At 38.6% G+C, this 25169-nt stretch overlaps 1 protein-coding gene across 1 annotated transcript in view; it reads left to right on the top strand.

The window, feature by feature from the left end:
• The window catches only part of LOC135464886 (neurobeachin-like protein 1), a 90492-nt gene extending 67038 nt beyond the window's left edge, over nt 1-23454 (top strand). The window contains 28 exon segments of the mRNA XM_064742455.1: nt 456-588; nt 976-1082; nt 1400-1531; nt 2682-2802; nt 3491-3675; nt 3943-4092; nt 5026-5183; nt 6086-6213; nt 6848-6980; nt 7312-7460; nt 7877-8007; nt 8550-8657; nt 9273-9368; nt 9919-10043; nt 10645-10785; nt 11707-11837; nt 12746-12855; nt 13428-13545; nt 14563-14660; nt 15495-15608; nt 16515-16604; nt 16938-17050; nt 17369-17541; nt 18096-18190; nt 18619-18735; nt 20524-20709; nt 21263-21411; nt 23083-23454. Coding sequence (XP_064598525.1) covers nt 456-588; nt 976-1082; nt 1400-1531; nt 2682-2802; nt 3491-3675; nt 3943-4092; nt 5026-5183; nt 6086-6213; nt 6848-6980; nt 7312-7460; nt 7877-8007; nt 8550-8657; nt 9273-9368; nt 9919-10043; nt 10645-10785; nt 11707-11837; nt 12746-12855; nt 13428-13545; nt 14563-14660; nt 15495-15608; nt 16515-16604; nt 16938-17050; nt 17369-17541; nt 18096-18190; nt 18619-18735; nt 20524-20709; nt 21263-21411; nt 23083-23224 — 3633 coding nt within the window. The 3' untranslated portion in view covers nt 23225-23454.
• The last annotated feature ends 1715 nt before the right edge of the window (nt 23455-25169 follow it).

Raw genomic sequence — 25169 nt, 5'->3', positions numbered from 1 at the left:
GTCGTCCACTCCAGCCATACTGACATAATTGTCATATCACAAAATGGAAATTTTACCATGAACTGTGACACAGTTAAACTTAGCTTAAAGCAAACACTTCCTGTCTTACACTATACGAACCGCATTTATTATGTGTACATGTATAACAGAATGTATAGTTTTAGCAAGCATTTTTTTCACACGAAAAATGAAATTAAAAGTGAAAGTTACACATCCTGTTTTCCACACCCTGGATCACTGCTCACAAATTTATCATATCACATAATGCATACTTGAATTTTGTGTAATACTTTATTTCCTTTGCAACAGGAATACTATCACATTTACCATTTCACAGAATTGTAAATTTAGCCATACATTATTTCAGTTGGAAAATGATACATTTTACCATGTAGTGTTACAGAAAGTGAAAGTGAAAGGAAAATGAAACTTACACTTCCTGTTTTCCACAACAGGAACGTTGCCAAGTTTTTGCGTGCCTGAACACAATGAGTGAAAACTACGAGTTGGTGCGACCGGTGAATCAGGTGAAGAGGCGGCTCTTAGAAATGATGCTTCATTCATGCACGTCTGATCTCAGAGACTCAGGTAAATTTGTTATCAGGTGAAGCGTGCACAGTGATTCTGATAAAAACAATTTTTAAAACCTTGATTGTTGTAATTTGGTAGAAATTTGTTAAAACAGAGATGGTTAAACTGCTAGCTTGCAGGAATCATGAATCCCTTTACCAATAAGGACAGAAGTTCAAATCAAGTACAAGATTAAACACCAGCTAAATAAATAAATAAATAAATGATATATCCAGTGTACATGTATTATCATTCACCTCATTTTTCTGAGTGGAAAGGTCTGCCAGCAACCTGGGGATGGTTTTTTCTGACCATGATGCTGACAGTCGTCATATAAGTGAAATATTCTTGAGTGTGGCGTAAAACACCAATCAAACATCATTTTTCCGATCTTTCTGTTTCCAGCTCAAGCCAATGCTGTTTGCACGGAGAACGCTATCACTTTAACAAAGATTGTGCACAACTTTATCGTGGACGGTATCGAGGATTCCGCCAACAAGTTCAGTGACAGGGTAAATGAAATGGCTTTGTTTCAACATTTTCTTCACCATTGGCCTGAGGGGGGTGAGGGGGGGAGGATGTGAATGTTTGGCGGAGTACTCCTCCCAGACGACAGGATTCTTTTCTCCCCCTCCCTTTCCACCCCCCCTCCCCAAACATCCATAGTGCCGATCATCTTGAGTTTGGTTTCCGCACAATATCTCTACTTGATTAAAAGTGATCAAATTAACTTTATTGTTTAAAACTTTATGAAGAATAAACAGTTAACAGTGTGTTCTTTTTTAACAATTCAATTACAAAATCACTGAGTTGTCTTTTCCTTGAACAGTTGATAGAAGATGTGATGACGCTGCTGGATGTCTTGTGTGTATGGGAGACAACCACGGGTACTGAGTGGACAGAAATGGTGCACATGGGCTGTGGGATTCTTCTCCTATTTGCCAAACAACAAAATCTGGAGGTAAATATTACAGCTGAAATCTGGCAGTCATGATCTGTCAAATGTTCTGGTGATTGCAACACCTGTGCTAAAGTGACAGTGTTCTGTAGATTGCTACACCTGTGCCAAAGTGACAATGTGCTGTAGAGTGCAACACCTGTGCCAAAGTGCCAATGTTCTCTTGATTGCAACACCTGTGCCAAAGTGACAGTGTTGTTTTGATTGCAACACGTGTGCCAAAGTGATAATGTTCTCTTGATTGCAACACCTGTGCCAAAGTGCCAATGTTCTGTAGATTGCAACACCTGTGCCAAAGTGCCAATGTTCTGTAGAGTGCAACACCTGTGCCAAAGTGACAATGTTCTGTAGATTGCAACACCTGTGCCAAAGTGCCATTGCTCAGTAGATTGCAACACCTGTGCCAAAGTGCCAATGTCCTTTTGATTGCAACACCTGTGCCAAAGTGACAGTGTTCTTCTGATTGCAACACCTGTTGTAAAGTGACATGTTCTGCAACACCTGTGTCAAAGTGACAACATTCTGTAGATAGCAACAGCTGTGCCAAAGTGACAATGTTCTGTGGATTGCAACACCTGTGACAAAGTGAATACCTAAATGACCTAAAAATTTGAGCACAAAAAAGCATTTTTGGAGACGATTAAATGTCTTGAGATATTACTCCTGGTACTAAACTTTACATTTTCCCGGTAGGATATCATCACATCTTTCAAACACCTCTCAAAGCACCTTTCTAAATACAATACAACTCCCAAATTCCTGAAAAATGAGCAGCATAGTCCTGCACGAAATTTTGGGTCATTTTGACATATGTTCTGTTGATTGCAAAACCTGTGACACTGCTGTGTCGATTGTAAGATCTCTGCCTAAGTGATAAGGTTTTGTTGATGGAAAAAAAAGCAACCCTTGAGATGTAATGAATGAAATTGAAACTGGCAAAGAATGGTACATACAGAACACAAACATCATTTTTTTGTCAAACAACATCTAAGCTGTGAAAGCACCTGTCCCAGTTTTCACGGTAAAAACATCTTTTAATTTTTTACAGCTGTTGCGTGTTTGACAAAAGCCTTAAAGTTTAGTTCGGAACGCTGTGTACATTTAAATTGCATTATTTTTTCTACTTAGATTTTTCTTTTTTTTCTTTACCTAGTTATGTGCCGTGGCAACTGCTAAACTTCACCAGCTCATTCAAACTCGAGTATTTACTAGCTCCGCTGAAGCCAGCTATCTGATTGGATCCCTGAACAATGTTCTGACTCAAGCCATGAGAGGTTGGTTGTACATCTTGTCGTATTGGTGACTTCATGTTAGGGGGAATTATTTCTTAAACGGGGGCCTCCGTGGCAAAGTGGTTAGCGTGCCAGCGTGGTACAGTGACTCAGGATCCTCTCACCAATGCGATCACTGTGAATTCAAGTCCAGCTCATTCTGGATTCTTCTACTGTTGCTGATGGGTTTCCCGCGGGCCCTGTCCGGTTTCCTTCCACAGTAATGCAGGGCATCATAATATAAGTGACACATTTTTAACAGAAAATTTGTTGTACAAAACTTACCCAGAATGTGACATTGTCAAGCATTATTATTTCATCAGAAATAACAGTTTTAGAGTGATGTAAAATTTGGACTTCAGTCTTATATGGCTTCATGGTCTCAGGGTGTGAGATGCCACTGTGGCTCAGTTGGTTAGCGCTCTGGAATAGCGTAATGACCCAGGAGTCTCTCACCAATGCGGTCGAAGGGAGTTCAGCTCCTGCTGGCTTCCTCACCGGCTGTACTTGGGAAGGTCTGCCTTAAACCTGCGGACGGTCATGGATTTTCCTCAGGCTCTGCCTGGTTTCCTCCCACCATAATGCTGGCTGCCGTCGTATAAGTGAAATATTCATATGATAAATAGATACATGATGCTCTAGCTTTGGACTTCACTTACCTTCCGTACGTTTTATACTGTTGTTTTCACAGATAACACAGACAACTACTCATTCCTCATACCAGTGATGAAGGCGCTAATAGAGCGCGCGTTCACTCTCCTGAACTTGGAGGTACAATTACCCACTCTGCCGGCCACCACAATGAGCCCCACTTTTTTTGACGACTTCAAGATGTACGCGCAGAGTGAAGAGTGGACGACCTTTATTAGCACTCAGGTATCGGCCAATCAGAGATCTCCATAGTTCATCCTTTTATGCAAAACTTTTTTGACGAACACTTTTTTGCAAACTTTTTCTGGGGGATTATAGTCAATGTAATCAAAGCTAATCATTTTTAACTTTTATGGTACAAGTTAAAAAAATTATTGTCATATTTGGTCACAAGTTGTTGTTTGTAAGACATCCGTGACAACTCTGTTTCATAATTGTCCATCGTAAAATACCACAGCCATCGTCAATACAGTGTTGATTACATTTGTCCAGATCGACCCTCAGTCACATCATTTTCAAGCCAGTCATTTTGACAAGGGTTTGACAGCGATGGCGGAATTCTGGGCAGACTGTCACGAGGCTATGATGGTCAACATGCATAAGAGGAATCGAGAGAAAGGCGAGAGCAAACTCAAATTCCAGGTAATGCTTCCCTCTTTACTATTCCTACAGGTGTACTCGTGTTAGCTTGAAGTTTTTTTTTTTGCACCAATTTGCACACAGATTATTCATGCAGATGTATTCTGTTTCAACAGCAAGAAAAAATAGTTGATTTGAGGTCATAAGTTTTAAACCATGCTGTTTTGTACATTTCAAAACTGAACCACATGATCAAGATAAAGAACACTGTTCCCACCACCACCACCACCACCACCAACAACAACAACAGTAAAGCCGGCCTCCCACTGAGCTCAGTTTCCTCCCATCATAATGCTGGCTGTCATCGTATAAGTGAAATGTGAAGTAATGACCCAGGAGTCTCTCACCAATACAGTTGCTGTGTGTTCAAGTCCAGCTCATGCTGGCTTCCTCTCCGGCTGTATGTGGGAAGGTCTGCCATCACCCTGCGGATCGTCGTGGGTTATTCCCGGGTTCTGACTGGTTTCCACGCGCCATAATGCTGGCTGCTGTCATATAAGTGAATTCTCCTTGAGTACGGCGTAAAACGCCAATCAAATAAATAAAATAAATATAAGTGAAACATTCTTGGGTATGGAGTGAAACTCCAATCAGATAAATAAATAAATGAAGCCTAGTCTGAAATGTTAAGTAGACATTAACACTGCACTGTCCTTCACCCATGAAACTGAAAAAGGGGAAAAATTCTTTTCCTATGGCGTTAAAAAATGATGAAATAAAGGAATGCATGTAAAGACATTAAACACATCATATCAGTTTCCTCCACCAATAAAACAGGCCAGGTGAAAAAATTATCTTTTCATTGCATTAAAAAAACAGTGAAATAAGCAAAATGCACGTAAATAAATAAAACTGCAAGTGACTTGTGGTTTCTATCATGTTACCTGGTCCATTTTGTAGTTTAACAGATGACTTACTTCTTTGTCCGAATTTCAGAGTCAGATCCTGGAACCTTTCAAGGCGAAGGCGACTCAGGAGCAGAAGAGGTTCCAGAACATCATGACTCAGCAGAGGAACCAGAACCAGGCAGTCTGCAGGCATTGGAGGGCCACAAAGAGGTTCTTTTTTTCAGAGAGAGGACCATGGGCATTCAGGTGACTCACTTTAGTTCGCAGAACTCGTCATGGTACAGGAAATTTGTAGATTCCCCCTTTACCTCACTGCTCGAAGGACCTTGGTAACAAAAAGCAATGGGCAACGCTCATGTGGCCTTTTCTTCGTCTAATGTTCAAGACCAATATCATGTGCATATCTGTACGTGGGAAAGTTTGTCAATAACTTGCCAAAGGTCAGCGGTTTATGCCAGGCACTCTGGTTTCCTCCAACCATAAAACAGATTGCCATCATAGAAATAAAATACTACCTTCAAGCACTAATTCAGTGCCTACTTTTTTTTCTCTGTTGACTTTATAGTTTATTGTATGGAACTCTACACCAATTGCTCAACATTTTCACATGTGAAAAAGCAACTTTCAGTGTGATTTATACACCTGTACAATTTGATACTAGAGACAAAACATTTACACAGGCTGAGTTGACCAGCTTCAATGGGCACAGAATAATGACTTTAGAATATGCTTGAGTAAACACCTTGCAAACATGCAAAAAGGTTGAAGAATTACAGTAAATTATTGTTACTGTTTTTTTGTAAATTATTTTCTTTCTTGTGTCTTTTTGTCATTTTTGTCTTCTCTCTTACTGTTAATCTGTATTCTTTGTATTGGTAAATATTTAATTTTTTCAACCTCTAAAACACTTTTTGAAGTGGAATTTATGTATACAATTGCTATGAAATTTTACTACAAAATGATTTGTTTGTGTCACTAACAATGCAAGCATGATAAAACTTATTTCTCTACACTCTATAGTTCTCTCTGAATATTTCTCCTTATTACAATGTACTATGTACTAAGTATTGACATATTGTGAGGGCCTCAGGGAAGAGTTTATCAATCAATGATAATTGACCTTTCACCTTTTACCTTTCCCCTTACAGATTGAATGAGAAGAAGCTACACTGGAAACTGTCCAACCATGAAAACTTCTCACGAATGAAAGTCAAACTTGTCCACAATTACAACTTTGACATCCACGAAGAAGCGAGTCGTTTACGAGACAATCAAGGTGTGCAGGTTATCTCCCCTTATTTTCAGAGCAGTCCTGTTTTGGTGCAAAGTTAGTTTTATATTCTTGATAGGATATGTTACATGTTAAGTACGTGTATTGTTACATGAAGTTTGCTTGTCACATGACTGTCACATGACTTCCACCACAATATGGCATACAAACAAAATTTGTGGATCACTTGTGGGAAAGGTGGGCAGATTATCTCTTATTTTCAAAACAGGCCTGTTTTGTTACAAAGTTAGTTTTTATATTCTTGTTAGTATATGTTTAAGTATGTGTATCCTTACATGAAGTTTATCCGTCACATGACTTCCACCACAATATGGCAGAATTTGTGGGTCACTTGTGGAAAAGATCATGAGTTACTTTCCAAAGGCAGGTGGTTTATTTTAAGTATTTTGATGGGAACCAATCAAATTTGTGAACAAATTATTACATGTAATTTGATTTTCAAATATTAATGTAGTAGTATTTTATATGTAATAAAATATAAAGCTCTTTTAATCTACGTATAACAAGGCACTCAGGCTCAAATATGTATAACACAGTTTAAAGGTACAAATTTTGCTGAAGGAAAATATTAAGATGTTAAATAAGCTGAATAACTTTATAATTCAATATATTAATTTAGATATCAAAGACAAACCCGACGTTGAACTTCAAAACCTCACGCTTGCGGTTTCCAAGGAAGCCAAGGTTGCTCAGGAAAATCTGGGTGATGATGTCTTAGGGGATGAAGACTGGAATGTGATTAGCTCTGCCAGGTGAGACTCATTTCCATTTTTAATTATCCTGCTAAAGCGGAGTGTTTGAACATTGAATTTATGATGGTCACAAACTGTGACATTCAAATTTTTTTTCTCATGGAGACTTCAAGAGGATTTGTAGAGGATTATAGTTGTGTTTTCATGTCTGAAGTGAATATGAAAGGTGGTGCAGGGTCTGTCTATAAAGCTAAATCCCAGCTTTGTCTTCAAAATCCTTATTCATGACAATCATATCCCTTTTATAATTGATGGGCACAAATTTATGAAAAACAAGTTTTCACTGAAATATTTTCATGTAATTATCTAAATTATGTGTTTCTTTTTTCAGCAATGCCAGTGAAGAATATTCTGGTAAGGAAAAGTTGGTTCTGTCAGAGGATTGTGAGCTTGTAACCTTGATGGAGGTTGTTAAAGGTCGTCTGGAGGTCACCACTACGCACGTCTATTTCTTTGACTGTAGCCCGAACAAAGAGGAGGGTAGGTGCTTAGTAATGGGTTGAAAGATATGTAATTTATGGTTTATTAAGCCAAAGCAGTTATATTTTGTGTTTTATCAGCAGGCACAAACAAACCCCAAAAATGCAGGTAAAACAAACCTTAAAATTCCCCATTCCAGTTTGTCCAATCTTTTTATGATTTTCCTGCTTTTCATCACCATCCAATCAGGAAAATAGCCTTCAACAGTTATGATATTGATAATAATAATAAGTACAACAACAACAGCGATTTTATGGAATTTTATTCTGTCAAATAAATACAATTTGATCTTTTGGACTGTACCTTTGGTTTCTAATATAATCAAGGTGTCATTCAAGATCAGACTCGTACTCAGTGTACTTTTTTATCAATCCATCAATCAATCAGTCAATCCGTATATGCTTGTTTTACTCCAGGGGGTGAGGATTTTAAGTGGGGGCTGTCCCAGCTGAGGGAGATTCACTTCAGGAGGTACAACCTCCGTCGCAGCGCCTTGGAGATGTTCCTGATTGATCAGACGAATTACTTCATCAATTTCCAGAAAAAAGTGAGTTTTCAAAAAAAGTGTAGTCATTGTAAAATGGGCCTTCCACGATGTGTCATTTGGCCAGGCATTAATAATGATATGATCTTATTGTGGGGTCTCGTTATGAAATTGAATTTCTTCATCTTTATTTTTAGTTTGAAGTAAAATAATTAAACAACATAATGAAGGAAATGAATACCCTTAATACATTGGTTTAGCACGCACATTCTGCTCTCCTCAACACATAAAATATCACGGCCATTGTAAATTCTTTGATTTATTTATTTGTTTATTTGATTGGTGTTTCACGCCGTGCTCAACAATATTTCACTTATATGACGGCGGCCAGCTCATGCTGGCTTCCTCTCCGGTCGTGCGTGGGACGGTCTGACAGCAACCTGCGGATAGTAGTGGGTTTCCCCTGGGCTCTGCCCGGTTTTCACCCGCCATAATGCTGACCGCCGTCGTATAAGTGAAATATTCTTGAGTACGGCATAAAACACCAATCAAATAAATAAATAAATTTATTTATCAAAATTTTAAGAAACCTATTTCTCTCCCAGGTTAGGAACAAGGTGTACAGTCGGATTCTGAGTTTGCGTCCTCCAAACCTGACGTACTACGGAACTCGTTCTCCAGCCGAGCTTCTCAAGGCTTCAGGACTAACTCACGTAGGTATAGGGCACTGTTACCATTAGGCCAAACGGATTATCCTCCATGTAGCCAGTACATTCTACTTTGAAAGGAACTACCCTAAAAGACCTAAAATTTCGTCCAGGACTACGTAGCTCATTTTTCCAGATTCTGGGAGTTCTGTTGAGTTTAGAAAGGTGCTTTGAGAGGTGTTTGATACTGGGAAGATGTAAATTTTAGCACCAGAAGTAATATCTCATGACATTCAATTGCCTCCAAAAGTGTTCTTTTGTGGTTGAATTTTTAGGTCATCGAGGATAGTTCAGGCCATGGTTATAGCTTACATAGCGTACAATGTAGCATAATTACATGTATAATATGCCTCTGCATCCCAACAGACCACCTTAGAACCCTATGTTTTAAATGAATTTTGCTCAGTTCAAAAATTTTTAAAAACTGAATCAAACTGTTCTCATGGTCTTTCCTCTGGTAAATACTTCATTGTACTGTTTTCTTCGCCTTTAAATAAATATGTTCTTGTTAGTAGATCAATGTTACGTGATTGAATGATTAACCAAAAACCCAAGCGCCACGATCTGTCAATTTGAATTTATCATTAATTATAAACAATTGTTTGATGTTGTGTTTTCCAGAAATGGGTTCACCGTGAGATTTCAAACTTTGACTATCTGATGCAACTGAACACGATAGCAGGACGCACGTACAATGACCTCAGTCAGTACCCTGTGGTGAGTAGACTTATTACGGGCTGTTGTATAGACTAGGTTGCTATCATGTGGTAGAGTAACCATGCCAAATGTAAGTTTCATAATGCCCAGTAAAATCAAAAGATGCTTGAAGCTGTGTTTCATTTTTGCTATTTGTGTCAATAAAAAAAAATACGAATGAACGATATTTCATGCATTTGTTGCCATTCAACCAGTCGAACCCTGTAAACGTAACACAATGCGTTGCACCCCTTTGAATGTGACTTATGGTATAGATTTGAACACAACTGACACCGTGTGAACGTGACTTTTACAAAACTGTAATTATTTATAGAGTTGTCCGTTCCCTACTTTGCACTATAAAACATAATGTGTTTGACCAGGCTCTAATTGGCTTGATATCAGTATACACTATTTAATATAGCATCGAAGTCTGGCGCATCATTCCAGTGAGGCAGCACATTATAAAAATGTCGCCATTAAGATTGACTTTGGTGTGAAATAATGTTGAAACCTTGGAAAATGAATTATTAAAACAAAAGGAATTTTTTTTCTTTCTTGCTGTGTTCAGTTTCCATGGATTTTGAGTGACTACACATCAGAAACACTTGACCTGAATGACCCCCAGGTCTACCGTGACCTGTCTAAGCCAGTTGGTGTCGTGAACCCGAAAAATGAGAAGGAGGTTCGAGAAAAGTAAGTGTACATGTATATCTTGTTTGCTTGAAGTCAAGAAGCTCATAATATTCAGCAAAAACACAGATGTTAATGTACAGACCAAAAGCTATACAGACAAACCAGTAGCTTGTGTGTGGTGAGCCTGTGTTGTGCTTGTGGTGAGCCTGTGGTTTACCTTTGGATGTTAATATACAGACAAAAGCCAGTCATTATCCAGCCAGTGGTTTGTCTGTGGTGTGAACGTGTTGTATCTGTGGTTTTCTTGTGAGCCTGTCATGTATTTGGTGTGCTCGTGATGTCTGTGATGAACCTGTGATATTAGTGATGTTCCTCTCCAATCATCATGGAATATGCAAAAAAAAGTTTTAGCTGTCTGGCGACTATTACCACAGATCTACAGAAGTAACTCTACATGCAACTTCATCAGGTGAAGCTCATTGGAGTACCAGAGAGGTGCAGGCAGAAAGACAATGGTAGACAATGTTTGTATTAATACCAGATCAGTTGTTTACCTGTTCCAGGTATGATATGGTTAAGGACCTAGCAGCTGTGGCAGGCAAATTTTGCATTAAGCACTATAAAATCAGACATCACTAAATCTGCTGTTTACCTCTTACAGGTATGACACATTTGAGGACCCCACAGGCATGATGGAGAAGTTCCACTACGGCACCCACTACTCTAACGCAGCCGGGGTGATGCACTACATGCTGAGGATGGAGCCTTTCACAAGTTTACATATCCAGCTACAAGGGGGGAGGTAAGGGCACAGGCCATGTCTTAGTGCTGATGTATATAACCCTCTTGTCTTCCAGTCCCTAGGACACACAAAGTCCCGGTTCAATCCCAGTCTTTCTCTTTGGATGAGACTGTAAACAGTAGATGATGTTTTCGTGTGTGTTTTTGTGTGTGTTTTTTGTGTCTGTATGCATAGTCTTACATTCATTGATTTATTTATTTATTTGATTGATGTTTTACACCATACTCAAAAATATTTCACTAATACAACGGCAGCCAGGTATGCTGGAAAGAAACCCACGACCATCCGCAGGCTGGCAGACCTTCCCATGTACAGCCAGAGAGGAAGCCAGCATGAGCTGAACTTGAACAATCTTACTAGTGGGAGGCTTATAATGCTAACCCCCCCCCCCCCCACTCAGCCATGGAGGCCTCAACCATTCATTGAAGACCACTAACCGTCATCAAATAACTGAAAAATTTTCAAGTATGGTGTTAGAAAATCATCAGATAAACAAAAAAATATTCCCTCTCATTACTGATTTCCTAGCCTTGGCTTATGATGCACATCAGCTGTTTTGTTTTGAGGGCCATCTAAAATCTTCAGTCTTTTCAAAAGGGCTTTTTTCCGTGCATATTTTATACATGCAATTATAATGAAAATGACACTTAAACTGATTTGTTGGTGTCACAAAAGATGCAAGCTTCATATAACTGTCCATCTTATTTCTCTACATCCCAAACGCTCTGAAAATGTTTCAAAATATTGCTTGCAAAAGTGTTTGAAAAGGTTGAAGAATTAGTGTATTTGTACCAGGTGTTGGTCCTTGCAAAACATTCAAAAGGCATCTGAAAACTTTCTGTTGAAGAACTGTGAACGAGTATCATTATGTGTGGTAAATTGTTTTTGTTTTTTGTCGCTACGTTTGTACCTGTACTTCAGATTCGATGTTGCTGACCGACAGTTCCACTCCATCCCAAGTTCTTGGCACTCACTGATGGAGAACCCAAATGACGTCAAGGAATTAATCCCAGAGTTCTTCTACCTCCCAGAATTCCTCATCAACAGCAACAGTAAGCCAAGCCAGTCATGTCTCACCAAACTGTTTTGTATTTGTACGCGATGCCTATTGTTTTTAGATTTTAGAACACAGTATTTTTCTGTTGTTTTACCCACTACCCCTCCAGAAATCTTCATCAAAAGTAGAAGTCAGCAAGTCATTTCACATTATTATTGTTCTATATTGTGACATGATGCCTATTTTTTTTCTTTCAAATTTAAGAACACAGCGTAGGGGCCTCCATGGCTCAGTTGGTTAGCCCGCTATCGCAGCGTGATGACCCAGCAGTCTCTCACCAATGCGGTCGCTGTGAGTTCAAGTCCAGCTCATGCTAGCTTCCTCTCCGGCCGTACGTGGGAAGGTCTGGCAGCAACCTGCGGATGGTAGTGGGTTTCCCGTGGGCTCTGCCCAGTTTACACCCTCCGTAATGCTGGCCGCCGTTGTATAAGTGAAATATTCTTGAGTACGGCGTAAACACCAATCAAATAAATAAATAAATAAATAAAAACACAGCATTTCCTGTTCTTTGAATGTATGTAACTACTGAACTTGGTTAAACCACATTCAGAATAGAGGCATTTAAGAATAACTATGCAGATTTGCAGCATTTTCTTGTGTCCGCTCAGAGAAGTGACAATACATTTGTGTCATGTTATAGCAGACAGTTGTTGAAAGTTTGTTGAATTTGGATAACCCTCATGGGCTGAGCAGTCTAGATTATCCCAGTACATGTAATTCTTGACCATTGAGATCGCTTGTTTGAATAAACTTTTCTAGGTTCTCTTTAGCCTTATGAAACATTTGTATGACATAAAAAACTAGTCAAGTTAGTAAATATTCATGTCAAAGTAACCAAATTATGCTATGGTCTTACTGCTGCTACTGTTGTTGTTGAACGTTGACCTTCAATTTCACTCCCAGATTTTGACCTTGGAAAGCTGCAAATTACCAAACAACAAGTGGACAGTGTTGAGTTGCCAAAATGGGCGACCTCTCCTGCAGACTTTATTCACAAACATAGGAATGCCCTGGTGAGTAACCATAGCAACCCTGTTTTGCAGACAGCATGCTTGTGTAGATCTTTAAACCACCTCTGTTGTTGCTTTGACAAAACGTTGTTTTCTTGTTTTAGGAAATGTATTGATTTAGTCACACATGATTTCAGGCTCCAGCTGAGTGAATTCATCTCAGCTTTGTTCCACTCTGTCCTGTTTCCTCCAGATTCAGTCTGGTCTCCTTTAGGCTCAGTTTGGTTTCCTCCTTTTCTCTGTCTGGTTTCCCTCAGGGCTTATAAGAGAAATAATCTTGTGGGTGACACAAACCAGCTATAAGGTACAAGAAAGATCATTGAAGTTTTTCAAAGGCTTGCCATGTTATGACATCTGTGTAAATTTATTTATTTATTTCATTGGTGTTTATACCGTATTCAAGAATATTTCATTTATATGACAGCTGGGCAGAACCCGGGGGAAACCCATGATCATCTGCAGGTTTCCTGAGAGTACGACTAGAGAGGAAGGCATCTTTGTAAATGTAGCAAAGTTGTATCCTGTGGTTAAATGAGTAAGCCAGTTCCTCATTTTTGCGTCGTCTGTGTTGGCAGGAATCTGAGATTGTGTCAGCAAATCTACACAACTGGATTGACCTGATCTTTGGCTACAAACAGAAAGGTCCTGCAGCAGTAGAGGCTCTGAACGTCTTCTTCTACTGCACCTATGAGGGTAAGTACTTTAGCTGTGGAGGCTCTAAATCTAGGGCACCTGTGAGGGTAAGTACTTCAGCTGTGGATACTCTAAATGTCTTCTTCTACTGCACCTGTGTGTGTAGGGACTTCATCTGTGGAGGCCTTGAATGTCTTCTTCTACTGCACCTGTGAGGATAAGTACTTCAGCTGTGAATACTCTAAATGTCTACTTCTACTGCACCTGTGAGGGTAAGTACTTCAGCTGTGGATTCTCTTAATGTCTTCTTCTACTGCACCTGTGAGGGTAAGTACTTCAGCTGTGGATACTCTAAATGTCTTCTTCTACTGCACCTGTGAGGGTAAGTACTTCAGCTGTGGAGGCCTTGAATGTCTTCTTCTACTGCACCTGTGAGGGTAAGTACTTCAGCTGTGGAGACCTTGAATGATTTCTTCTACTGCACCTATGAGGGTAAGTACTTCAGCTATGGAGGCTCTAAATGTTTTCTTCTACTGCACCTATGAGGGTAAGTACTTCAGCTATGGAGGCACGGAATGTCTTCTTTTACGGCACTTATGAGGGTTGGTGCTTCAGCTATAGAGGCACTGAATGTCTTCTTTTACGGCACTTATGAATGTCTTTTACTGCACTTATGAGGGTAAATACTTCAGCTGTGAGGTTAAGTACTGCACTGATAAACACTGGTGCTGCACCTGTAGGGGTAAACACTGCACCTTTAAGCATAAGTACTACACCTGTGGGGGTAAACACTTCACCTCTGAGGATAAGTACTACACCTGTGGGGGTAAACACTTCACCTCTGAGGATAAGTACTACACCTGTGGGGGTAAACACTGCACCTTTCAGGATAAGTACTACAGCTGTGGGGGTAAATACTGCAGTTGTGTAAGTACTTCATCAGCGAGAATACATGTAAATACTTCTCCTATGTTAATAAGTACGTCGGCTTCGAGGGCTTTGCTGTATGTATTGTCTTCATAAAAATAAGAAGCTTACAATCATGTAAATTTCTTAATTAGTAAATTCCTGTTTCAGGAGCTGTGGATCTGGATGCTATCACCGACGAAAAACAGAGAGCAGCTTTGGAAGGGATGATCAACAACTTTGGCCAGACTCCCACTCAGCTACTCAAGGTAGTTACACGACTCCAGCTGCTTTTTTAAATCCTTAACAGTTTCGTTCATTCTGTTGAACAGTTTTCAAAGCTTTGAAAGGCCTTGAATAGAAGTTCATATTCATTTGGTTTTTTTCATGCTAAATATCACGTTGCATTACAGTAAATCACACAAAGTGACAAACGTTTTCACCAACTGTCTGCTTTGGGGAGCTATAAAATAGGTGAAAAATCATATAGTTTTCCCTGATTTTTCGACAACTAATTGCCCTTCTGTACTACAAATGCATCATCTAGATGGTGCAAAATTCTAGATGATTAACTCAATGTTTTATATAGACAGACAAATAAGGTAATAAAATGATCACCAGTTGTCTCCCTATGGAGATTACGACCAATGAAGGGTCCGCTAAAGTGATGTATACCCTGTGTTATAGGCTGTTAAAAGTAAGAAACAGTAGCATTAAACATTGTCAAAGTTTTCAAGAGGGCCCATAAAAAGATGTCGAATTCAAAGTCTTTAGCAAGTCTTGAGAATTTGTGCTGCTTGATATTTGTTGCTGGAGTATGGTGTTTAGCTACCCCTTGCTTTTCTCAGTTACTATTTCTTTTGAACTGACCACAGTTGTAATATTTAGCTTGTAATCCATGCAAGGCGACATGAAGTTGTACAGAGAGATTTGCATGATTCATGCTCACATTTTAGCCCTATAACTTAGAAAAAAAAAATTCATATTGAAAATCAAGCTTTCACATTACATTAAAATATGCTTTTATATTGTGATGTGAATTAAAACCAAGGAGTTGTCATATGATGAGTGATCGTATGAAAATGTTTTGTTATGTTTTGTAGGAGGCCCACCCCAGGAGAATGTCATTTAACGAGATGGTTCGACACACCACCAAAATTGACCGACCATTGAGCATCCTTAACTTCCTTGGGGATCTGAAGGCCTTCTTTGCTGAGGTTTTTAACCTGTTTATTGTCTCATAGCATTTTTTCTAAATTTTATGACCTGAAACGTCGGATCAAGCCTACATATTAGATGTAGAAAACCTTTTATTTTTTTTTTGAAGCTATGTCCCTGTGACACTCTTGCAGACATGTGCATTAATTGTTCAAACTAACCAGGAGATGGGAAAGGGGGCCATCTCTCACCCACTTGGTTTGCTCTCTCTACATGTGAGTAGGGGTTCCAGCCAGCAGGAGGTAAGGAAGGTAATGGGCCGTCTCCCACTACTCCACTTCTCCTGCTGACTCGGACAGTTGTGGGGACAGCACTATTGGTTTTGATTTTTTTTTGTTTTTTTTGTATGTATGAATGTATTTACCTTCACTTTTCAAACTTTTATTCAAGCTTTATCTTGTTTTATATATTGATGTATTTTTGGATTGGACTCTGAAGTACATGTTTCCTATGTATTTGTGTTCTCTGTGAAGGCCTCGGGGAAGAACAGTTTCATTGTCAAGTAACCAAGCTACCTTCAGTTAATAAAGATACCATTATTAAGGGCTTCAATTCTATTATTTTCTTGATGTAAAGTAAGGTTTATGTGTTGGTAACCTAAGTAAACTTTGTACCTGTGTATTTGTGAGGTGAAATAATGAACATTCAAACATGTAACTTCTCCAAATCGTCTTCAGTATATCCTCATGTACGTAGCAACAAAAAGTCCCCAAAAATTTCACATGGCAGTACTGATTGCTCCAGTAACTCTTTACAAACACGGCTATTTATTAGCTTTATTGTATTGTACAGCAAAACATTTGACTGGAAAATATATGCAAAAAGTTTTTCCCAAATGAAATGAATTTGTTTTTCTGTTTACACTTCTAGTGGTTTGTTATAATGTCTTGTTTTTCCCTTTACAGGTGTCATCAGACTTGGATCCACTTGTGTTTGTCAGAGTTCCCAGAAGTCAACAACGCTCGATCATTCAACATGGAATGCCAGATTCTATGGTAATTTGGGAATAATAATTTCGTTTCCCTGTTTTAAAGTGTTAACTTGATAGGAAACGTTCAAAATTTTGTAATGTTTTGCAATACTTTGTTGAGAATTGGGTTTACTTCTTTCACTGTAAATTAGCAACTTCACAACGTCAGTACTTTATGTGTTGAGCTGAGCAGTGTATTCATGTGCCTTAGTCGACTAGTCGGATTTGGCCCATCAATTGGACAGTGCGGCTTAATTAAAAAATTCATTTTGTTTACGTGTATCTAAACATGTAAAAAATGTCTCAATGTTATCTATGTATAAACCTGTCAGTGCTGAGCTGGTTCCTTGTGCTTCAGATCACAGTAACAGGCTCAGGAATCCTGGGAGTTCATGGCTGGTTACCCTACGACAAGTCTATATCTAACTACTTCACCTTCCAGCGAGATCCCTCAACCATCACAAACTCAAAGTAAGACAAATCTATTACATCAGGCGAAATCTATTACGTCATACGATGTCTATTACATCAGGCGAAATCTATTACGTCATACGATGTCTATTACATCAGGCGAAATCTATTACGTCATACGATGTCTATTACATCAGGCGAAATCTATTACGTCATACGATGTCTGTTACATTATATGAAATCTGTTACATGACTTGAAATCTGTTACATCGTTCCAAATCAATCCTTCCAGAATGCTGCTCTTATTCTAGTTCCTGTTATGTGCTTGTTGCAGAATTGGTTATTAACGTTATTAATTGTGAAACAAAATTTTTCTAGAACCAAGAAAATCATCAGCGGTCCCTTTGCCCCGGATCTGAAGATAGAGCCGAAGCTCTTTGTGGTTTCCCATGATGCAAAACTGCTGTTCAGCGGAGGCCACTGGGATAATAGTTTGCAGGTGTACAACATCAGCAAAGGGAAGAAACTCGGTCACATTGTGCGACACACAGGTACATTCGTTAGCATCAGCCAAAAGGCTAAAGTACTTTTAAATGGTAACACAAAGCAAATGTAAGTGGTAATACAAAGTACATGTAAATGGTAACATGAAGTACATGTAAATGGTGACAACAAAGTGCATGGTGACACAAAGTAATGTAAATTGTAACACAAAGTACAGGTAGATGGTAACACAAAGTGCATGTAAATGATAACACAATGCAAATGGTAACATGAAGTACATGTAAATGGTCACAACAAAGTGCATGGTGACACAAAGTAATGTAAATTGTAACACAAAGTACAGGTAGATGGTAACACAAAGTGCATGTAAATGATAACACAATGCAAATGGTAACATGAAGTACATGTAAATGGTCACAACAAAGTGCATGGTGACACAAAGTAATGTAAATGGTAACACAAAGTACAGGTAGATGGTAACACGTAACTTATTTAGCAAAATTGAATTCCTTCCCCTCCCTTACCCAACAAAATATGTACAAGCATTGAGTCAGGCAAGTGTTACTGTGTGTCTAAATGTTCCATTGTTGTTGTTGTACAGACGTGGTGACTTGCCTGGCCCTGGACTACTGTGGACGTAACCTGATCACAGGATCCCGTGACACGACCTGCATGGTCTGGCAGATCCCACAGCAGGCACGTGACTTGTCCTGTAACTCTACTCTGTCTTATTACAACTAAAACCTTGTTACAAACAGTGATAAACCAAACAAATACGCACTGACTCACAGTCATCCACTGTTACATTTTCTTGTTTCTTCAATCGCATTTGGACACAATGGATCTTGTACGCATATATTTTCCAGTAAGTAAGTGCTCTCTTTGTGTTGTCTTGCACGAAGTTTTCTGGCAATGTGTTGTATATGCACATGTATATCATACTTGAGAAAGTTCGCCAGTATGTTGCCAAAAGTTAGTGGTTTTTTTCAGGTTTCCTTCCCCCTCTACAAAATCTGGACACCTTTGTATTTGTGAAAATTTCACAAGATTATGGTGCCAAACAACAATCAGATTTGTATCACATAAATAAAAAAGTTGATAAAAAAATAAATTTCTCATTTTAGAAAGGGGAAAGTCAAGGTTTGGAGAGCAAACCTATGCAGATTCTTTACGGACACGATGCAGAGGTCACGTGTGTTCACATGTCCATGGAGTTAGACCTGGCCGTATCCGCGTCTAAGGTATGTTTTTGATTGTAACACATATATGTGTGTGATTAAGTACTACCACATGTCACATGAGTATTACATTTGTGTGTGATTAAGGGTTACCACATGCCACATTCCTGTTACATCTCTGTGTGATTAAGGGTTACCACATGCCACATGACTGTTACATCTCTGTGTGATTAAGGGTTACCACATGCCACATGCCTATTACATCTGTGTATGATTAAGGTTTACCACATGTCACATGAGTATTACATTTGTGTGTGATTAGGGGTGACCACATGAGTATTACCTCTGTGTGTGATTAAAGGTTACCACGTGCCACATGACTATTACATCTGTGTGTGATTAAGGGTTACCACATGCCACATGACTGTTACATCTGTGTGTGATTAAGGGTTACCACATGCCACATGATTGTTACAACTGTGTGTGATTAAGGGTTACCACGTGCCACATGACTATTACATCTGTGTGTGATTAAGGGTTACCACATGCCACATGCCTGTTACATCTGTGTGTGATTAAGGGTTACCATGTGCCACATGACTATTACATCTGTGTGTGATTAAGGGTTACCACATGTCACATGAGTATTACATTTGTGTGTGATTAAGGGTGACCACATGACTATTACATCTGTGTGTGATTAAGGGTTACCACGTGCCACATGACTATTACATCTGTGTATGATTAAGGGTGACCACATGAGTATTACATCTGTGTGTGATTAAGGGTTACCACATGCCACATGACTGTTACATCTGTGTGTGATTAAGGACTACCACATGCCACATGAATATTACATCTGTGTGTGATTAAGGGTTACCACGTGCCACATGACTGTTACATCTGTGTGTGATTAAGGACTACCACATGCCACATGAATATTACATCTGTGTGTGATTAAGGGTTACCACATGCCACATGACTTACATCTCTGTGTGATTAATGTTTACCAGATGCCTATTACATCTGTGTGTGATTAAGGGTTACCACGTGCCACATGACTATTACATCTGTGTATGATTAAGGGTGACCACATGAGTATTACATCTGTGTGTGATTAAGGGTTACCACATACCACATGAATATTACATCTGTGTATGATTAAGGGTGACCACATGAGTATTACATCTGTGTGTGATTAAGGGTTATCACATGCCACTTGACTATTACAGATTCTAATGGAGTGAGGCCTTTCAATCAGTATGACACACAAGGGGAAGGGTCAAGTCTGAACAGAAAGTCTATAGATTAATCACCTGCTTGTGACACCTAGCATATTGCTTAATAAATTGAAAAAGTATATTATTTTGACCAGGACAATCTACAAAATCAGGATAGAATATCTAACCCTTGTCTTTGAAATTTAAAAAAGAAAAATCTGTGCGAATTTACTACATACCCTCATTTTTCTACCTTTTTTGCGTATCAAAGAGCAACTTTCTGTGTGTTTGATCCGCACTTTTAATTTTATTTTGGAGACAAAACTACATTAGTTGGATCGGCAAATATCACGGCTTCACAAAAAGTATAATTTTATAAGTCCACACAGACAAATGTCTTCAGAACATGCTTGAATAAAAACCTTGCAAACATGTGAGAAGGTTGAAGAATTATGGTGAGTGTTATGAGTGTTTTTGGTTTGTTTTGTTTTTTTGTTTTTTTTTTTACACTCTCATGGAACACTTTTGCTTCTTTGAAGATTGATACGCTCCATGTTTGTTCATCGAAATTGTTTCATACATCGTTCCAAGTTGTGCAAAGAATATCCTTGCTTTCTGCATCTACATATAGGATGGGAACGTGATTGTTCACACTGTGCGTAAGGGTCATTACACCAGGACGTTACGACCTCCCTGTAGCCATGGCAACAGCCTTGAGATCCCGATGATGATGGTGTCCAACATCGGCCAGATGGTTATTTACTGTAGAGAAACTGACACTCACGATGAGAGGGAATCAAGTGTGGTGTCGCTCAGGGTAAGATAACAACTAACCAGTCAAATTTAGTGTCTCAGCTGAAAACTGACCAATCAAACACAATGTTTGAATGTGTCTTTTAAGACAAGTTTATTTTGCAACCTAAAGTTTGTGGGGGATGTGGTAAGATATTATCCCCAGTACTTAAGAGATTAGATGCTTTATTTTGTGGTGCTATTCCATCTGTCTTCAGGTGAAAGCATGTTTTAATTTGTGTGCTTAATTTAGGGTTTGTGAGGGGCCTTGAAAACCATGAAAGCCTGCAATTTAACAGTAACTGTTCCGTGCCTTGAAAATCCTGGAAAGTCATGAGTTTTTGTAGTTAAGCCGGAAAATGCCTTGGAATTCAGTCTTCAGAACCAACCTGATCTACTGTGTACAATATGCTGACATTCTCTTGGGGGAATGGGTTTACTGACATCTTAGTTAGATGCTTAATTAATGCATTGCTCAACTAATTTATGTTTTTTTACAATGCTTCAAGAAGGTATTAGGTGCAGAAAATTTATTTCCAAGTATGTTAGTCTTGTTTTTGTTGTTGTTGTTGTAACAGGACAAATTCTCCATTCACCTGTACTCTATTAATGGACATCACCTGTTTGAGGAGCGGCTAGCCTACCCGCTCGGGGACATGATGATTGCAGAGGACTATTTGTTGCTAGGCAACATTCAGGGTCAGCTTATCATCAAGGAAGTGTTCGGGTGGGTACAAAATGCTTGTCCTAATGTGTCCTAATTGCATTTATGTACAGTGAAAGAGTGAGTGAGTGCTTGGGGTTTAACGTCGTACTGAACAATTTTTCAGTCATATGACGACGAAGGAATCATTAGGGTGCATGTACGTGTAATGTGCCTCCTTGTTGCAGGACGGATTTCCACCGCTCTTTTATTTAGTGCTGCCTCACTGAGACGACTTACCGAAGGCAAGTAAGCCGCCCCGCCCGAGCCATTATACTGATACGGGTCAACCAGTCGTTGCACTATCCCCTTCATGCTGAACGCCAAGCGAGGAAGTTACAACTTCCTCCTTTAAAGTCTTAGGTGTGACTCGATCAAGGATTGATCCTGGATCTACCCGTCCCGAAGCGGACGCTCTACCAACTGTGCTATCCGGGCCGGTTCTACAGTGAAAGAAAGATGTAATTAGGCTTGCCCAATGAAAGGCCTCCTTTCCTCCTCTTGAATACTCATGTTGGCATCACTGTACTTAAGGTTTTATTCCTACAATATGATTAACGAGCATTTCTAGTTTCAGCTAAGTATGTTCGTCTAACATGATAATCGTGGATTTTAAGGTCTGTGAAAGCCAACTCTAAAAAGGAAGAGTTTGGGACGTACTAGATGACCACATTGTGCCTACATGCATGATTGCTGGCTGCCAAAATGTGTGTGGAATGCCACGACCTGAAGTGCTAGTGAGCAAATTAAAGCGAAAAACGATGACATATGTACATAAATACATGAAAAGCCACGATAAGACTAAGAGTATGTTTTGGGGGAAAATGAAATTTAATGAATTAGAATTTTTGTTTTTGTTTAGAAAACACTCCATTTGATCACATGCATTTTCTGTCTGTGGTTTGAAATATTCGGAAATGATCTCATTGATGAATGTTGCTGTCATCGTAGATGTCACGACAAAATGCCACTTAATTTCTGAACTGACCCCTGGGGCCTTAAAATTGTAATTGGGGCCACCGTGGCCGAGTGGGTTAGCACGCCATCACGGCGCAATGACCCAGGAGCCTCTTACCAATGCAGTCGCTGTGAGTTCAAGTCCTGTCCATGCTGGCTTCCTCTCCGGCTGTAAGTGGAAAGGTCTGTCAGCAACCAGCACATAGCCGTGGGTTAATTTTCCCTGGGCTCTGTCTGGTTTCTTTCCACCATAATGCTGGTCATATAAGTGAAATATTCTTGAGCACGGCATAAAACACAAATCATATACATAAATAAAACTGTAGTTTAAAGCCATCAACCTTTTCAACAACTAAAGCACTTTTTTAAATGGAATTTACGCATACATTTATTTTGAAAAAGATGCCAAAAATGATTTGCTTGTGTCACTAATGATGTAACCTTCATTAAGCAGTGCAAATTACTTTTCTACACCCCATAGTTCTCTCAGAATATTTCACAATATAGTTTCCAGAGGTGTTTTAAAAGGTCAAAGAGTTAGGATACGCCCCAAGAACTAAGCTGAGAAGCCTTTTTTTACTTTCTTCATGTGCTAGGCTATATCGTATAATCTATATTAAGAAATTTATTGCAGAGTTGGACAGTATTTGAATAAAACACAGATCTTAATCAGTGATCTTTGCTTGTTGCAGGTTGAATAAAACACAGATCTTAATCAGTGATCTTTGCTTGTTGCAGGTTTGCGACAGCGACCGTCCTCCCCCTACATATTCCCATACAGTGCATGTCCGTTACCAACAACAACAGCCATATTCTCGTCGGGTTGAAAGATGGGAAGCTTATCATCGTGGGAATGAAAGGGAAGTCTGATTTGAGATGAGAAATAGCGGGATGTCAGTTTCAAGTCCTCTATCTGTGATCAAATTTCGCCAAATGTCAGTCCTTTAAATCATCAAAGTATTGAAAAAGAATCTTTCCAAAAAAATATGTTTATTAAGAACCTAAATGTTGTTGTTGTTGTTTTCTGTCTAACAGCAGTTTATAGATCAGAGATTAAGTCTTTGATACGTGTTATTGAAATATTTTTTTTTTCAAGAAACATACTAATTGTATACAAATTGTGAACGGATAATATGAATGTTGCATGTATTTACCGATGTACAGTGAGTTTTAATTTATATTTTGTCTCAATTTAGTGGATGATTGTCCGTCTCCTTTTTGACATATATTTGTGCTTATTATTTATTCATAAAATAAATATTCATAAATAATTTAAGTAAGCTTTTTGAGGAGTGACTAAAATGTCATTTGATCAAATTATAACAATATTCCTCATTTTGGAGGCAAAAGTTTGATATTCATGTCATTAAAAAGAAATGAAGTGTTAAGACCTAAACATTTGGTAGAAGTGGTTTAAATATATTTGTTATTGCCCATGCTTGTTATTGTGTAATTAAAGTAACACAGTACTTAATTGAGAGTATTTTGTAAGATGAAAAACACAATTGAGATCCTCAGATGTGATAGAGCTCTTCTGCTTTGAAGGAGTAAATAAAAGGAGTAAGATGTTCATTCTCATGTGCAATAATTTCACTCTTAATAATTTTTGACGTGAAATGTTAAAAAAAAAAAAAAACCTTATGTCAATAAATGTACAAGGATTCAATTTAGAAAGACCAAATATTGAATGTTTTTCAAGTGGTTAAGGTCTTTGGCATATTTAGGTTTGTGAGATTTTTCAAACTTTTGATAGTAACCAGTGGGCAATTAATTGTATAATTAATTCAATTTGATATCACTCTATTTGAGTCTACATACATATGGCAAACCTTGCCTAATCTACATATGGCACAAATAAACAAATACAAGATATGTCAGACACACTTCAATATTAGAAAGGCGACAAGTAAGTAAAACCATTTTCAATCTTGAATTTGAGACTGCGAACATCCAAGTACTTTACTCTTACATGGCAGCGGCTAGCCGACAACGCGGTGAAAGATAAAATGGAAGGTACAGGGAAATAAAGAATATTCAGTGATATGCAGAGAAGAACGGCTGGTGATAACCTGAAATAATAGTAGGTAAGACAACAAAATGTTGTATCACAGCTTCTATGAATTGTGAACGTCAATAAAACCTAGCTTTGGGCTTATAAGTTTTGTGTTAACTCCCATGTTATTTAGGCAATGTTTTCACGGCTGTGTGTGAGCGAGTAAGCGTGTTGGCACAAGTAAAACAGCAAATAACCAAATATTTGTGGTCTCAAATATGTTACATATAACCCAATATACTTCACTTTGTAGAATCATTGCTTTTGTTATTGGTGAGTATTTTAAATAAAGCTCATTGCGTACTAATAATGTGCTAGAAATTGTGAAATTTAAAACTGGAAGGTAATGAAGATTGTAATATGGTTTTACCGTCAGAGATTTGGTTATATTTGTTCTGTCCTCCACATCTTCCTGACTTGATCACATCGTAATCACAGTAACTTACCGATCACTGCTGTCAATCAAAGTAACGGTAACTGTCAGTCAAAATACTACATCAACCAATAAGAACACTTGATATTTGCCAAGGCTGTCATTGTGCCTGTCAGGTTTATTACTGGTAAATTAATATGCTGCAACTTACATCGGTAATGGACTTATTTGTACCCCATGCCCAATTCTGAAGTTTAGAAAAATTTTCAAGAAAATGTTTTTATAGCAAATTTCGGTGTCTGAAATCTGTAACGTAATTTAAGTTTTAAATTTATTGAGGCACGTTGTTATTTTTATGTGCTAATATATTAGCTGTGAAGGTTACTAGCTAATAATGTG

Source organism: Liolophura sinensis, chromosome 4, assembly GCF_032854445.1.
Source record: "Liolophura sinensis isolate JHLJ2023 chromosome 4, CUHK_Ljap_v2, whole genome shotgun sequence".
Lineage (NCBI taxonomy): Eukaryota > Metazoa > Mollusca > Polyplacophora > Chitonida > Chitonidae > Liolophura > Liolophura sinensis.
Note: the sequence above shows the minus strand (reverse complement) of the source record. Positions and strands in the feature narration are given on the sequence as shown.